The 16,471-nt window shown below is 44.7% G+C and overlaps 2 protein-coding genes across 4 annotated transcripts; one reads left to right on the forward strand and one right to left on the reverse strand.

The window, feature by feature from the left end:
• The first annotated feature begins 238 nt into the window (after positions 1-238).
• Positions 239-8,451, forward strand: fam117ba (family with sequence similarity 117 member Ba). The gene is made up of 9 exons (XM_079335944.1): positions 239-580; positions 682-747; positions 2,875-3,103; positions 3,900-3,983; positions 4,107-4,217; positions 4,692-4,835; positions 5,217-5,424; positions 5,531-5,651; positions 5,767-8,451. The coding sequence occupies exons 3-9, from the start codon at positions 3,083-3,085 to the stop codon at positions 5,990-5,992; spliced, it is 915 nt and encodes a 304-aa protein (XP_079192070.1). The 5' UTR covers positions 239-580; positions 682-747; positions 2,875-3,082; the 3' UTR covers positions 5,993-8,451.
• A 563-nt stretch (positions 8,452-9,014) lies between these two features.
• On the reverse strand, positions 9,015-16,168 carry LOC306818374 (islet cell autoantigen 1-like protein; the record flags this gene model as incomplete). 3 transcript variants are annotated; one of them, XM_079335932.1, is made up of 15 exons in its annotated part: positions 16,042-16,168; positions 15,346-15,374; positions 15,062-15,236; positions 13,647-13,719; positions 13,430-13,553; positions 13,151-13,349; positions 12,949-13,074; positions 12,739-12,837; positions 12,538-12,620; positions 11,997-12,046; positions 11,762-11,806; positions 11,434-11,649; positions 10,633-10,917; positions 10,443-10,538; positions 9,015-10,208 (listed from the first exon to the last, which is right to left on the reverse strand). In XM_079335932.1, exons 2-15 carry the CDS (start codon positions 15,354-15,356, stop codon positions 10,093-10,095), a joined length of 1,698 nt encoding a protein of 565 aa, XP_079192058.1. In that variant the 5' UTR covers positions 15,357-15,374; positions 16,042-16,168. The 3 variants fall into 3 exon arrangements, with proteins under 3 accessions (XP_079192058.1, XP_079192059.1, XP_079192060.1); XM_079335933.1 differs by lacking the exon at positions 11,434-11,649 and having other exon boundaries at positions 16,042-16,167; XM_079335934.1 differs by lacking the exons at positions 9,015-10,208; positions 10,443-10,538; positions 10,633-10,917; ... (4 more) ...; positions 12,739-12,837; positions 12,949-13,074 and having other exon boundaries at positions 13,145-13,349; positions 16,042-16,167.
• Positions 16,169-16,471: the final 303 nt, after the last annotated feature.

Below are 16,471 nucleotides of genomic sequence, written 5' to 3' on the forward strand. Positions count from 1 at the left end.
AAACACAATATAGAATAATAATAATGATTAGTTTTACAACAAAATGTCTGCAAAATATTTCAAGATAGACTTTCTTTAATGTCATTCAAATGTGAACTTTGCAGGGCAGATAAGAGCAAAATGTCATTGCATTGGCTCTTTGTAGTGCAGGATTAAAAAAAAAAAAAAAAAAAGCAGCAGCAAGTGTTTACATAAGGAGTATTTGTTTTACTTTGAAAATCCCATCCGTAAACTCCAGTTCTAATCCATCCAACTTCACACTGGTCCTCTCCCGTCGTGTCAACCGAGGCTAGCCCAGCATCACCGCCTCCTTCTTTCTATCCCTTCTCTATTTTCTGTCCTTTTTGTTATTTTTTCCCCCCGTCGTTTTCCGACACCTTACAATCCACGCCGGGTGCACGAGTAATTTTCCTCTTTTGATGCTCATTTTTTCCCCGACCAAAAACGCGTTTTGGTGGCTGCTTCAACCCCCCGTGCCGCATCAGCCGGGAGAGAAAAACATCCATCCACGACGACGACGAGGAGGAAGCTGGGGTGCGAATACAGCAACGCCCATTTAGACACCTACGGTCTCTGCACGGTAACCACGAAGACGTTTATTTCTCTTTTATATGCATGGCTCTTGGGATATTTGAGGGGTTTGTCCTGTCAGTAAACCGCCTGTATAATATCCTCCTGCAGCGGCAATATCAACAGGGGTTGGGGGTGCGCCTTTGCATGCAGCGCAGCCAGATCCCATTTCTGCAGGTGAGCGTTTTTTTCTTCCCACACACATCCAGTTAGCGGAGCACTGTTGGCATGTCGGATGCTCATGTGGCTTGTGCAGTTTGTTTTTGGTCTTTGTTTTCATGAAATGTGTTTTTAATGATGATGATGGTGGTATACATGTGTGGGGAGGAGGGGGTGCATGCTATCATTACAGTGAACATCATTGACCTGCATTGTACTTCACAGGCAAATGCATAGACATGTGACAAACAGTGGTAGATTTTTAAAACAAACAAATAAACGATGTTTAGCAACTATGTTTTATGCGATATTCAAATTTAACGCCTGCAATTTTTTTTGTTATATAAAGCACATTCTTAGTTTTCAAAAAAAAAAAATTCTATTACAAAACAGAGCAGTATTCAAGATAAATGTACATATTCACGTTTAAGTGGCTGTAAAGTGTTGCAGTTCTATTCATATTTGTTGCTGTGTAATATAAGTACACAATCAGAGGCTGCTAAGGCAGAAAGAGTGCAACGGAAATTGAGAAAATATTGCCTTTTAAACAACTATTTTTGGAGCATTTTTTAAAGCAAAGGTTCTACTTCCCACAATTTGAATATTTTCGATTTTTCCATCCACTTGCACATATAAGGTCATTTACTCCTAGATCGGCTATCTTTGGGTTTTGCACTGTTGGTTGGATGATGTAAGCAACTTGTAGTTTAAAATGGTGGCTTTTAAAGTTGTGTTTATCAACATTTGCATTTTTTAATAATTTTTACTTAAATTTTTTTGGGGGGGATATCAAAGTACTGTGTTTATTGGATTTGAAGCAACCAGGGTGACCTACTTTTAGGCATTGCCGATCGATCATTTCTGTGTTATTGTATTGACTTATCTTCGTGAAAGTCACATCAGATGGCAACCTGTGTCGATCTTTAAAAAGATACAAGAAATTTTACTTCTAAACCTTATGTTGCAACAGTTAACATGTCAGAATGGCTTTAGACTCCTTTTTGTGAATTGTATTTTAACATGAGATCATGCTGAGCGACTACACTGGTACTACTGTTACTACGAACACTGTTACTATTGCTGTCGGCCTGAAGTGCATCGTCGTGGGTGCTGATTTGTCTGCACAGACTGAGACAGGAAAGGCAGCAGTCAAAATAAAGAAGGATGAGCATTTTGCTAGTTCACTGCTGATGCTCAAACCCCTGTTTACTCATACACACACACACACACACACACACACACACACAGACAAACACACAGGCGGCGGCTGTGTGAAGATCAGTCGGCCTCGTTCCCTAGCAACAGCAATGTGCACTGGTCAAGGCTCCTTCCAAATTTAGCTCCAGGACCGGCACTGTCAATCAGTGCTGTGTGTTCATCTGTATGGATACATGCTGCATGCGCACACTGTGTTGTTATCAGGTCCCTGCGGCTGCACCCGTGCTAAAATATAAATGTCTTCCTTACCTTGCAAGGTTCTCTGCATCCATTATTGTGTATACTGTTGTTATTGTGTGCATGTTTGCATACATTAATGCTGCACTGGGCGTGCAAAGAAATATCAATACACTGACTGGTCTCTCGCACTATTGTACTTTGTGTGTTAAATTTTAAATATATTCATTTTCAATTGCACATCGTTATGCAAAGACTAAAATTCTTTCTAATGTTAGCCAGTGTTAACTCCTTGGCTCAAACTGCACACAAAAAAACAAATTGTTGAATGTGATAAATAAAAACAGATTGTGTAAAAAGGTGAACTTGAACCCTCTGGTATGCTCTCTGAAAGGGCCCATGGGTGTCAGTGGACCCGTGGGCCCATAAAAACATGCCTCCAGAGCTTTGAATCAGGGTCAGTCGGGCAGAAGCGAGCACCTGCCCTCAGTGCCCCCACCCTACAGTACTTAAGCTGTTTTAATGCCATTAACCAGGGGGCCTGTAGGAGACTTAGAGGGGGCACATCCGCTCCGCCCAGAACGGGACGGATTAACATCAATCTGAGGAGCACACACACACACAAACCTAGACAGACAGAGCAAGCCAGCCATTGAGCTAATCCTGCAAGCCAGCTGTGTGTGTTGATTTGTTGATGTGTTTACCATGTGTTGACAAATAACCTGTTTACATCTCTGTCTCCTCCCTCAGACTGAATCAGTGGCCTTAACCTCCCACATCTCTCTCCGTGGTTCTCCTCCACGTTACCCCTTGTCTTCCTGCGAGCACCTGGCTCTTCATTCTCCACGCCGTCTCTCGCCATCGCGTCCAGCTGTGGCCCTCGCAGGGTGCGCTCGCTGGCTCTCACCTGACAGGTCCCTGGCCTCAGGACGACAGCCAGCACCAACACGTTCCCTACATGAGGGACAAAGCCACGCAGGTGAGTGCTGTGTTAGGATGTTTCTACGGGATGTGCATGAATTTGAGAGGTCACACATGTGAGAAAGTCTGTGCAAAGATGGAAAAAATTATAAAAGGACTTATTCTTTATATAAAAAAAATAAGTTGGAAAAGACAATATATATGATTTAAATTTCAAATCTGCACGAGATAAATTAATGTTGATTGCATAAGATAATGTCTACCAGGTTATTCCCTGCATGTTGGCATGCTAACGTTTCTTGCATACTCAATACTCACCAGATGATGTATGTGGGTTTACGAAGCAGGCAACCAATGCACAGACATGACGATTAAGATTGCAGACAGTTGCATCATTGTGCTGCCTATCACTCTGAGACTGATTTTGAAGTACACGGGTCAGATTATAAAATATGTCTTGAAATGCATCCCAGTCTAGAAACTTCTGACTTCTGATTTCTGACTTGCTCAGGTGTCGCCTTTGTTCTTTTTGGATTGTTTTAAAACCATTAGGCAGTGTCTCAAGGTTATTATTATGATGTTGCTTTCAGTGGATGTTTGTTAAAAAAGCACCAATATTTAAATTTTTATAAGTGTAGTTTGACTGGTTTTAGCCTCAGTGATGTAGCGAATCTGAAAATCTTTATCTTCTGACGCCTCCAGAGGAAGGAGATGGCTGCTCTAGAAAGAAGAAAAGTACCAATGATACTCCTTATTTGGCTCTTTTTGTGGTCGTTTATTTGACATGTAGCTCAAACCAGTGTGTGTGTGTGTGTGTGTGTGTGTGTGTGTGTGTGTGTGTGTGTGTGTATCAGACCCCCAGGGCCTGGGCAGATGAGAGGAGGAGGGGCTCTCACAAACGCTCGGCCTCCTGTGGGAGCACCGACCAGCTCAAGGAGGTCAGTAAATATCTCTTTTGTCCCCAAGCTGGAGCCTTTTCTGACTGTTGTGACGACACAGGTCTGTATATTAACACAAGTCTGCATTGTTGTGTGTTTCTGTCTTCATGTGAAACTCTACAGATTGCCAAATTGCGTCAGCAGCTTCAACGCAGCAAACGCAGCAGCCGCCATCGGAGGGATAAAGACCGCAAGTCCCCGTTCAATGGCAGCCACACCATCATCCAGTCACAGGTAATCAATAAAGGAAGGGAGTGTGTGTGTGTGTGTATTCCTGCCAGGTGGCTTCATCTCTGAGAGGAACTAGGTTGGCTGGAGAATTTTCAGGACGTCCCACTTTTCCACATGTCCCTGTTTGGCTTAGTCTTACTAATGTCCCTGGTTAATTTCAAGCAAGAGTTCTTTTTCACAGCCTCTGGTGTAGGAAAAGTCATTTGAAGTAGGTTCCTCTCACGCACACACTTGTTCTTAGTGCCCACTCCTGTCATGTTTCTGTTACGCTCCCTGTGGAGTCTGCTGGATTGCAGCTGTCCTGCTTTCTGGAACCTCCTCTTGAGACAAAAAGAAAGAGAGCGAGCCGCCCAGGAAACTTTGACGAGCTGAATTACAGATGCAAATAGACACCAGACAGCAGGAGCAAACTTGCAAGCCTAAAAGAAAGATGAAGCAGGACCCTAATGGTGTGTTTGTGTCATATGTGATTTGCAGTCACCTATGCCCAAGACCATCCTGATACCCATTCCTATCTCCAAGTCATCCGCCCCTCGTTTCCGAAACAGCGTGGAGGGTCTGAACCAGGAGATCGAACGCATCACCATCCAAGACACTCCAGAAAAGGAAGAGATCATCGTTGTGAGTTACACTGAAGAACTTACAGCATCGAATAAAAAGCCCTGTCACAACTTCTTTTCTTTCTTTTTCTTATGACCTCCTTCGTATGTTTGTGTATTTAATACTTCAATATACACACTTAAGAAATTCAAGTCAAGATACAAGACTGTATCTGCTTCACAGTTGTTTGTTCTCTTATGACGCTGCAGAGTTTGTTTTTTTAAAAGGTAAAATCGGTTTGAATAGACATGAATAGACAGAGGTTATGAAGGTGAGAACATTTGCAAGAATGTCCTTGTAAATAAGTTTTTTTTTAAGACCTCACACGTAACCACTGGTGGGGGGTTTAAGCCCCTGATGCATCGTTGTTTTTGTGACCTCATTTGAGTCTCTATTCGACAGCCACAGGACGTCCCAGATGGGCACCGTGCACCCCCACCCGTCCCCCCGCAGCGCAGCAGCAGCACCCGCAGCATTGACACGCAGACCCCATCCGGAGGCGGCCTGAGCGGTAACCACAGCAACTGCAGCAGCCGCCCCGACTCCATCTCGCCCTCCTACCTCACCGTCCTCAACGACATGAGTGGAGGCAGCCCCTACGAGGACAAAGGTGAGCGACGGACACACGCTACACGATCCCCCCACATGTGTCCTCTCTAAGCCTGATCCTTTGTTTACTCAGATCTTTGACCTGTCTCCCCTCTGTGTTTCCTCAGAGCTGGGCCCTTGCTCCCCTCTGCCAAAATACGCCGCCTCTCCACGACCCAACAACAGCTACATGTTCAAGAGGGAACCTCCAGAGGGCTGTGAGAAGGTCAAAGTGTTCGAGGAGTCAATGTGAGTAAAAATCTGAAATTCCTTTTCCGATCGCTCTTCTCGTCCAGGGGAAACTACCACTTGTATTTGTCTACATTTTTTGTGTGTTAACTGTGTCCCTGTGTGTGTTTTTCAGGCCCAAGGCTCTACAGGAGATCCCTCCCTTCCTGTGTCCCGACCGCAACAAGGTCAACTTCATCCCAAACAGCGGCTCTGCCTTCTGCCTCGTCAGCATCCTTAAGCCCTTACTCCCCGCCCCGGACCTCAACTTCCGCCCCGGGGTGGGGCTCCGAAGCCTGTCCCCGTCCCTCGTGCCTCTGTCCACCCAGCCCTGCCTCCTGGAGGAGCCCGAGAGCTTCTGATGCCCCCCCCCCTCACCCCAGGAAGAACCTCCCCCTACAAAATCTGAAAACACTGGAAACAACCCTTCTGCTCCAAAACAAATGCCTTCAGCATGCCAGCTAAGCTCTCTCTGATGTCTTTCTCTTGTTGAAAAAGCACCTCCCACTGCCTCTCCTCCTCAGACGACCACGACGTGAGAGTCCTGCAGCGCCGCGCGGGTGTTTGCAGCTAACATTTCATCGCTTTCTTCTACCTTTAGTGCTGGTTATGTTCCTGTTTTTTAGGAGGAAAAGGGCGGGGGAAAAAAGAACAGACTCTTTTATTTCATCGTATTATACCATGGCGCCTTTCCACGGACATATCTCTTTTTCTATCTGTAGTTATTTCTCTTGATATAAAATATGCCTTCCATTAAGAAAAAAAAAGGCCGCTGGGTTTTTTTTGGCGACCAAGAGTTTGACCACGGAAGCTAATATTGGTGCTGCCAGATCTATCGTAGCAAAACTTGAACGGTCGTGACAAGGAGAAATAAAAAAAAAATGTGCCTGATATTTTAGACCGATCAGTTTCGCTAAACCGACGTAATGCTTGGATCATGTTTGTTTCGTTAGCATGACTCACATGATTTCTGCACTACGGCGGCCTTAGATACTCACAGAAAGGCAGGGACCTCTTAAGACCACCTGTGAACTAAATCCAGACATCTGTTTTGTACTGTCTCTGAACATTTTCAGTCAAATTTGACTATAATCTGATACAAAGTGATGCCTTTTTACACCAAATGGTAGCAGTGAATCGGTCCCCTGCCAGTCAGTGTGTATCTATGGGAAACACAGGCCAGGGCTATGATGTGTGCAGCGTTTTCAACCCATGTCTGCCGGCCCCTTCTTCCCAAGCGCCAACCTTTTTTAGCTCTAAATGTCCCTTTTTTTACACCACCTCTATCGCTCCCTCCCTACCTTCTGTTTTTCCTGATCTTTCTCTCTAATGTTTTTCCTCCCTCACTGTCACTGTAATGACCATTTTCCTTCTGTCTTGCTCAGTGTTATTGTAAACTGTGTCCAGAGAGGCCTCGTCCTCACAGGACAGGCTCCTTCTGGCTTGCGGGGCCCTGAGCATGGAGAGGTTGTTGAATCTGAATACTACACTGCAGAATAAAAAGGGTCGATCTGGGACCGACCCCGGTTCATTGCTAAGATGTGCGTCTCCTACCCCATAATTGTTGGGATGATCTTCAAAGTGACGACCCTACAAAGACTAATCCCTGACATTGCATTTCCTCGCTGCTCTCTCAACAGGACTTTTTAGCAGATTTTAACCCGTTTGCAGTTTCGATTCATCTCTGTGGCGCTCGTCAAAGTAGCTTTCAACCAAAACATGCAGCTTATAGCAACGCCCAACGCTTTCTCACAGGAGCTACGATTGGTGCACAAACTGAACCTCAGACACGTCAAATGTTACAAAACTACAACAAGTCAAACCCTGAATTGTGTCCTTTATTTCTAGCAGAAGAAAATCTTTTTTTTTCCTTTTTTGAATTGTGAAGGTCTGATAAGCAGTAGTCTGATCCCGCTCAGTGTAGTATGTCGGTTACCTTCTCCTCCATGCCTCGGCTCATCCTCCTGTATATGTCACTACTACTTGACTGTGCCTGCTACGGTGGGATAGGAATGTACTGGATCTGTAAATATAGAGGCACACTGTGTTTGTATTATCGGCTGACAAAGATATGTATCTGAATGAGTTAACAATTGTACCATATGGCTCCTACTCTTCCTCCTCCTATTCCTGCTTTCTCTCCGCTGAGTACTGTGAATTACATGTCTCATTATTGTGAATAATGTTATTTATTTATCAGGAGTGTAATTGGGTGTGCAGAGAATTTTTATCCAGAATAGATTACATCGTCCATCTCAGGTTGTAGTGAATAGGATACAAAGAGAAAACATATACTTACTTCTCAGCGCACACTAACAAGTCTACACTACTTTAAAGAGAGCAAACCAACAGCTGCTATCTATGTAGCCTCCTCACACAAAGGAAAATGTGACTGATGCTAACCTGTAGCAGAGTAGGAGTAGAGAGAAGTGTGGATGTCATTTATCCAGTGACCTGATTTGGCATGTTTCTAAAAACAATCTCTTCCAACATGGGATATCCACTTGCTGAAAAACAATCACACACATAGAGCGACATGTTCTTCTGTCGTTTTTAGATGTCTGTTTACAAGAAGAATACAATAGTTTCAGAGTAGATTCATACATGTGAGAGAATACAGATTTATTTCAGATACCAGTTTCAGTTTTGTTCAAAGTGGATGATTAAAGCGTTTTGGAAAGAGGCTCAAAACAAGACAACATTAATGTTCTTTGTTTGCTTGTCCAGTTTATTGGAAACAGAACTGCCGAGTTTTCATCTGTTAAACCCCTCGAGTGAAATAAAAAGGCATAGTTGAATTAAATAAAGCGTTTGTGATTGACTTCAGAGATACATTCTTGCTTTTTAAAGTTTGTAAATTAAGAATAAACAATATAACACATGGTTTAAGTCTCCCTTGTTACCACTGCACAAGGATCAGAAATTTTCTTTCTTCTGGACGTCACATTAAAATCAAGAAAAAGGTGATAATATTTGCAGCTCACATAAAAAGTGTTTCATGAGTTTTCAGACTCTGGAAAAAAAAAAAAAAATCACAAAAATGTCAAAACTGATGATTTGGTTTCAGTTAGTGCACACGGATGTCGTGGTCACATCATTCAGATAAATGGTTCATAAAAACTCAGTCAAACAGCATTCAGAACTGTCTGTCAGCTGAATTTAAATCCAGTTTGCATCACAGTAACATCTCTCCAGTGTCCATTTAATTCCCTTATAAGAGATTCCCAAAAATTCATCTGGGAATTCTGAAAATACACAAAAATGAAAATAGACAATATTTGACTGTTTATATCATGTAACTTTTTCACTTGTATCTTCATGGAATTTGTGAATAAATACCTCGGTGCTGTTGCTCACACATTCGACATAAATAACCCACCCATCCAGAATATAACCCAACTCCTGTGTCACATTCATTCACAGGGTTTCCTTGGCTTTTGACTTCAGATTGTGAATTCAGAGTAACGGACGGGAGTGAGGACTTCGTCACACCATCTTTTGCACACACTACATTCAGCGAGAAAGATGAAGGGATGAATGTGGAGGGCTCCGTTGGTTACAAACAAACAGTTTGGACAGTCTGTAATCAGACTCAAGGCTTCAGGCAAATATAATGACACCAATCACAGTTCCCTTTAGACTCAACCCCCTGACACAAAGCAGGAGATTTCATGACACATTCAAGATCCAAAGCTGTGCAGAGTCTTATCACAAAGCGGTTTTTATGACCTGCATCCCTCAGCCTAACATCTGTAATCCTAAATGGTACATGTAGTGTAAATACCTATCATGAAGATGGTCTTAATTACAATAAGAAAGATAAAAAGTGTGGTAATCTTAATGCTTAAGAAATAAGAAGGAAGGTAGCCCGCTTGCTTTGTGATCCAGGACACGGTGTCGATCTTTGTGTGTAAATACCGGCTCAGTGTATAATCGTCATGTGACAATCATGTGCATCCATGTATAAACATTGCATCGAATGGATTTGTATTTTTCTGACAACCTGGTTCCCTTCTTAGTAAACACACGGCAAACCAACACACACCCAGACGATGCAGCCGTGATCTAAACAGAAATCTAAACGTTCACGTCCACACGAGAGAATCTGATGTCACGAAAAGAAACAAAAGCCGCAGCAGGTGTTCGGTGTGCATATGAGCCGCTGGCTTCACGTGTAGTGTTAACAGTCTTTTTACAGAGCCGCAGCTGAAAAGGACGGTTCACTATCAACTGACAGTGTTTTCCTTTTCCAGTGTGAATTCATCGATTACAGAGTAAGACAAGTGTGGACGCACATCTCTCCTGCAGACAGGAGTATTTGTGCAGATATTTAACTTTTAAAGCATTACTTGGTCGTCGACATGAACACTTATTGACATCCAGAATCTCAGAAGGAAATCGCACACTGCCGCATTTTCACAAACACACACACACACACACACACACACACACAGATGAAGCTTTAAGCATTGAGCAGCTCGTCCGCAGATCGTCCAATGGCGTCTGGGTTAGAGAGGGGGTCCAGGTCGGCAAAGAGGTTGAACCAGGCCGACATGTCTTTAGAGCCACCTGGAGCAGCTGACACAAACACACAAAAATATCATCAGAGAAAAAATGTTAATGTGTAAAAATGTGGTCCAAATTTAACACATTTCATAAGTTATACTCTTGGTGATATGTCTTTTATTATCTGCAAATGGTTCTGGTAGAGGTGAAATGCATGCTGGGATAAGATCAAATATATGAAAGGAGTTTATATAATAAATTAGAGATGCCACTAATTAAAAAAAGAACCAAGTCAAAATTGTTTACCACTGGCTGCTGAAGTTGGAGCAGGTGGAGCTGATTGGCTCGGCCCGGGAGGAGGCTGCAGGGGCGGGGCTTGGAACATAGGGGGGGTAGACCATCCTGAAAAACAAAGATGGAGCAACAAAAATCTCTTATTTCTCTGTGGATGTCCTGCAGTGAGCTCTTGTGTCCAGCAGAGTGCAGCGGGGCTCACCTGTGGAGCTCAGACTGTGATCCAGCAGATGGGAGGGCAGGAAGCCTGTGGGGCTGGGGGGGTTGGAGGGATGGCGAGCTACCTGTCCGCTACTTGCTGCGCCTGGGATTGACTGAGGAGTGCTGGGTGGATCGAACATCCCAAAAGCATCCTGCCACTCTCGGCTGAACTCGTCGCTGGACCCGGGGCCCGGGCTGAGCAGGTCTTTGAGGAAAGCCATGTCGCCCCGTTCAGCGTCTTCCTCCTCCGTCCTGAGGCTGGTCATGGAGAGGGGGGCTAAACCTCCTGAGAGCCAAAACAAAGGGAGAGCTGCTGCATGAGTCAAGAGGCTTCAGAGTTGGTGCTAAAGAGCAGCAGCTTGTTACAAAGATACTGCTGCTAAACTTACAAGTAGGAAAAAAGGAGCTGATGATCTATTAGTGTTGCGTAGTTCCACTCACAATGCATCTTTGGAATGAAAAGTGAAAAAAGAAATAAAGACCCCCTCCCTAAAGTGAAATACATTTGCTTTGGTAGGTCATAGAGATACATCAGTGTTTCAGTTTTTCATGACCAGGTAAAAACTTGAATATAAAACCCAACACAGTAATGGTCAGTAAAGGCAGCCCAGACTATCAAAGAGGAGAGTCTCAGAGGTGAATGTAAGGAGAAACAAAGCCTCTTTGTATGAGTCAGGTAGACTGCAAAGGGAAGCTGAGCTGAAATCCCAGAGGAGGTGAGTTTGTGCCACAACCAAGCAAAGTAAGACCAGCGAGGAATCGAAAAGGAGGAGAATTAAGAGACAGCCGGCCAGTTGTTTACCAGTATCAGGCCTCTGTGACAGACTGGACAAATCAGTGGGCTGACTGAAGTCTCCACCCTCAAGTGGAGGCAGAAGCTGGGGCTGAAGAGGGGCTGAAGAGGGCCGAGGCTCGGGCAGATCACAGGCCATGAGCAAGAGGTCGTCGTCAGAGTTTGCCGAGAGTCCTCGGAGGTTTTGCAAGGACGGAGTGGTGGGATTGGGAGTGTTTGGGTGCACTGGGATCGAGGATGAGCAAGCCAAGAGGCATATGTTGGAGGGTAAGCTGCAGATGTACTAAAAGAACATGTGTAGAATATACAAAATACACATTTACACACAATAACTTACCAATGTCTCCAGTTTGGCTCTGTCCTTCACTGCTGTGGGCGAGGTCTGCAAGGGAGACAACATCGAAACACACTAAAGAGTTTTAATGACATAAAGGGGCTGTTAAGGGACAAACGTGAACAAATAACAAGACCAACATTTAACATTGTAGATTTTTAATTTAAAAAATGTAGCCAATTAAACCAGAAAATAGTCGAGTAATGTTGCTTTTCATCCTGCAGGGGGCAGCACCTACCCGTGTCAGAGGCACTTCCTAATGGCTTCTCGTCGTCCAAGGACACCAGACTGAGGAGGCAGGAGGAGAAGAGGGAGGGGACAACAAGAGAAAGTGCCTGAGCTGACGACACACGGTTTCACTATTTTTAGCCATGCAGCCGCAGCTCCATTATTTGGAGTCAGCTCCCCCTAAATCCCTGAGCTGCTACAGAGACCACTACCCACCGTCACATGTTACACTTACTTGTAAGTAAACATGGGCATGAGACTGGCCTCGTGTTTGATGAAGACATTGCTGAGGTGGTTGTGTGCAGGAAAAAAAAAAAAAGAAAAAAAAAAGAAGGACAGAGCAGACGGAGAGGTGAAAATGTTAAGATGGAAAATGGGTGACGACAGACTCGGTGTGTTCGAGGAGAGCAGAAAGGACTGGCATGAAATCAGAGACAGATGGAACAGAAGGGCGTCTTGATGTTTATGAACACATGTCACACTATATTTGATTAATAGCTGATCGTTTTGTTTTTTTCCTGTGCTTTCAGTGTGTTAGTTAGTTTTCTTACCTGTCGGTGTTTCTCTGCACCGACTTCTCCTTCTCTTCCCTTTTCTGTGATTCTGTTATTTCCTCCAGTGGGTCCCTCAGGTCCTGTGAGAGGAAGGTAAATGGTTAAATCTGATTTAAAGACACAGCAGGCTGTGATTGGATCATTTTATCTCTCTCATGATTTTGTCTTCGTTCTCGCACACGCCACGATGAGCAGCACCTTGAGTGTGGTGAACTGGTATGTGATGTGTCCCTGGAAGGCCTCGTGGATTTCTGACATGGAGTGGGCCGTCTTCTCCCAGAAGTGCAGCAGAGTTGTCTGCCGCGACAGGAAAGAGAGAAATGAGACGTAGAACACAAACAAAGGGAGAACAGAGAAGATGGCGTACTGTGTGCTGTACATGAGTCAGAGGCGAGCAGGCTCACATACCTGGTAGGTGCAGAGGGAGTGAGACAGCATGTTGCAGCGGCTCGCTCCCAGCATGTCCACCTTCTGACACACGTCATTCTTCAGCTTCTCAAACTGGCCCTTTGTCCCTCTGACCTGGGCTTGGACCTGGCAACAGAAGGACATTCAATGAGAAAAACTGCACACGTACTTCAGACCCTCCACAACATAAAAGTCCTCACACCTTGCGAAATTTCTCCAGCTGTTTGTAGGTGTCTGGGTCGAGCTCTTGGGAGACGTCTTTCATCCAGAGCAGAGCTCCTCTGTACTCTGTGCGAGACTTCTCCATACGACTGACCGTCAGCAGTGTGTCTGCGATGGCACGCCGCCTGAACGTTTCCACTTCCTGATACAAACGGCGGAGTGGAGTGCAAAGTGCCATCCTGTGGAAAAGGGAGCATTCGAATCATGCTTGAAGATCTGAAGAGGTAAACAAATAGAGAAGTGTGACTTGGCTGCTGACCTCTGCTTGGCGGATGTGCAGAGCGCCTTGCTGGTGGCGTCCATCATGTTGCCGGCCTTTGTGCGATCGTGTTCACCCTGGAAGTGCAGGAATAGGCCGAGCTCGTTCTCCTCCTGGGACAAGCCTACAAACGGGATTTCACTGTCTGTTAGTTTAATCGCACATTTCAACGTCTGAAATGCAAAGCTCCCAGTTTGAGGTTCGGACTGTGACTCACGTGTGATCCTGTGCTGGTACTTCTCGATCACCTTCAGCAGCTCCGTGCACGTGGACTGAACCGAGCGGAAAAACTGCAGAGACAAAAACATGTGAACACTTTACACACACACACACACACACACACACACACACAACGCTCCTCTCTCACGTTTGGACACACTTGCGGTCTTTGAGGTTTTAATGTGGCTTGTTTTTCATTTTGCAGCACGCCAACCTTCCAGTCAGTACTTTGAGTTTCTGTCTGTCTGCCAGACAACAACAGTGACGACATGACGAGCATGTTTCGTAGCAACACAGAGTTCAAGGCCGCTCCTGTGAGCACAGCGTGAGGCGAGGCATTAAGGCACATCAGGCTTTTTTTTTTTCTGATATTGTCTCCAACAGAGACACTTCAGGCCAAATTAGGAGTATGATTTTTTGTTGTTACCAAGGTAACCAAGCAAACATTACTGACAAACAGTGCTAACGAGATAGATGTGCTGTATCTGCATCAGCTGAAAAAAATCCCTTACATCCTTTAAAATGTCAGTATTTGAAATGAGCTTGTGTGTTTTTACTGCATGAGCTTAAACGTGAACGCGTGTGCAGCAGGTTTAGCTTCAGATGCTTTAAGGCTGCGTCCTCTCCCTGCACCCGGCCGCTCTTAAGACTGTTACAGAGCGGAGGGAGGTGAATTCAACATGTCTCGTTACTGATTAACTGCAGAACAAACAGTCTGACCGCCTCAGCAGCAGCCCGACACCTGTCAGCGTCACATCTCGGCCTTCCTACACGTCACCGGTCCTCAGCAAGCCGACGCGTTCATCATGTTAATCGAATCAAAACCGCTTCACAATAAGAAGGCAGGAAGCAAACAGACGGATGGAGATAAACATTTATGTCTGCAGGACGACGTCAGTAATCACACCTGGGGAGAAGTCCTGGTGATTTTAGCTGACAGTCACAATTGATTCGTCTTATTTTGTCCGTCAACACACTGCCCTTCTCCCTGACTCCTGTGTCTCCGTGTGGACACAATGAGAGCAGCAGGACAGAACACAAGAGGCCTTATCTTGTTCCAGAGCAAACAGAAGCCTCACAGTGTGTCTCAGTGAAACTCTAGCACTCTCTCACAGTACCGCATCCACAACTGCCTGCTCTCGTTTAGCGCAGAGCTGAGGGGTGATGAGTGAGAAGCACCGAACTTTCTCAACCCAAAGAGCAAGAAAAGTAAAATACTGCCTGATGAATCACGAAAAAGTAACTACAGAAATGATTGAGTGGGAGAGGAAAAAGCCAACATGGATCCCCTGGGAAAGGCAATAATGAGAGAACACTTCCTGCAAGAGAAGAAGGCATTCAGAAATGGCAGAGGGAAGACATCTTTGACATGATAACGCCATGAAACATACAGGTTCATGTCTCCACTCCTACCTCGAGCTTCGCGTCCAGATCGGCGTCTGAGGCCACGACGTACTCGTCCTCCTTCTTCCCCGTGGCCTTGATGAAGACCTGCTTCGTCTTCCAGAACTTCTTCTGCATGCGAGCCATCACCGAGCTGTCCTCGCCAAGCAGAGCCCGGCCGCCGCTCAGCATGTCTCCTGTAAACCTGCGAAACCCACGGGCAACATCTGAGCCACTGACGAGGTTGTGATTTTAACTGTAGAGTTTTAAATGACAAGAACAGCAAAGGCGTCAGATGTGGTTTTTGTACATACCCATCCATCATTGGATTTTTCCCTTTTTCCTTTATTGAAGACAAAAACAAGAAAATGATTAGACAGCAGACAATCAACGAAAGTTCATTTACAGTGGCATAAAAGAATGTACAATTACAGACACTCAAATCCTTCATTGTGCTCCTGCTTTAATGTTTCCCATGAACAGGTTTTTATGGTCTCCCTTTATAAAAGATGTCAACTTTACAGGACGAGTGCATTGAAATAAGAGTGACCAGCTGCTGCCTGGAGTTTTATAATCGAGTTACAAGCTGTAATCACTGACATCTATCTGTGGCTGTGCAAAAACAATCGGTGCTAAAGGCTTAAAAAAGCTAATCTAATATGGTTGTTCTCAGAGCTGGGATCAGACACCTGCAGGAGCCAGCTGGATGGAGAGCAGGTGTACTGTTACAACAAATGATGCATAAACGACACCAAAAACAGAAGCAAACAGAAGTGTCAGTGTTAGTCTGACTAATACTGGGAATACTTTTCAAGATATATCATGATAAAATAGATAAGGATAGTTGAGAAATGCAAGTAAACGTCAGACAAGGAGCTTTGCTGCTAGCAGCAGTGTAGCTCGCAGTATTAGGTCTGAAAGCCAGAACAGAAATAAAGGTTTAACTTTTAACCCAAAGAGTCTGTTTTTGTTTGTTATGGTCAAATACTCACAGGATGAAATCGATTTACCTTGCTTTTGTCTCTCTTTTTTCCCAGCTGTCCGAGCCTCTATGCAGCGTAGCTTCTCCTGATAGCCGTCATCCTCTGACTCACAGAAAACAGGATATGCAAAGCAGCTGTGGTGCCGTTTTTTGGACACAAGAGGGCGCTGTTTTGCAGAGCCACGCCAAAGATCGTCTCCGCAGAAGATGCGTTATTCACATTCGCAAAGCAAAAGCCGACAGCTTCGTCTACACACTTAAAGCTCAGAAAGTCAACTTCAAACAGCCTTTACCCTTCATGTCCTCCTTGCATAGCAGACCGCTTAAATCACGCTACACTTTACTTCATTCATTTTTAATCAGTTTCTATAAACTGTGTAAACCAGCTAGCAGCAGTTAACAATGAGTGTGCCGTTGGAACGATTAAAAAAAAAAGTCAGAGTGACACCTCTTCCTTT

This window comes from Symphodus melops (genome assembly GCF_947650265.1).
Source record: "Symphodus melops genome assembly, chromosome: 23".
NCBI lineage: Eukaryota > Metazoa > Chordata > Actinopteri > Labriformes > Labridae > Symphodus > Symphodus melops.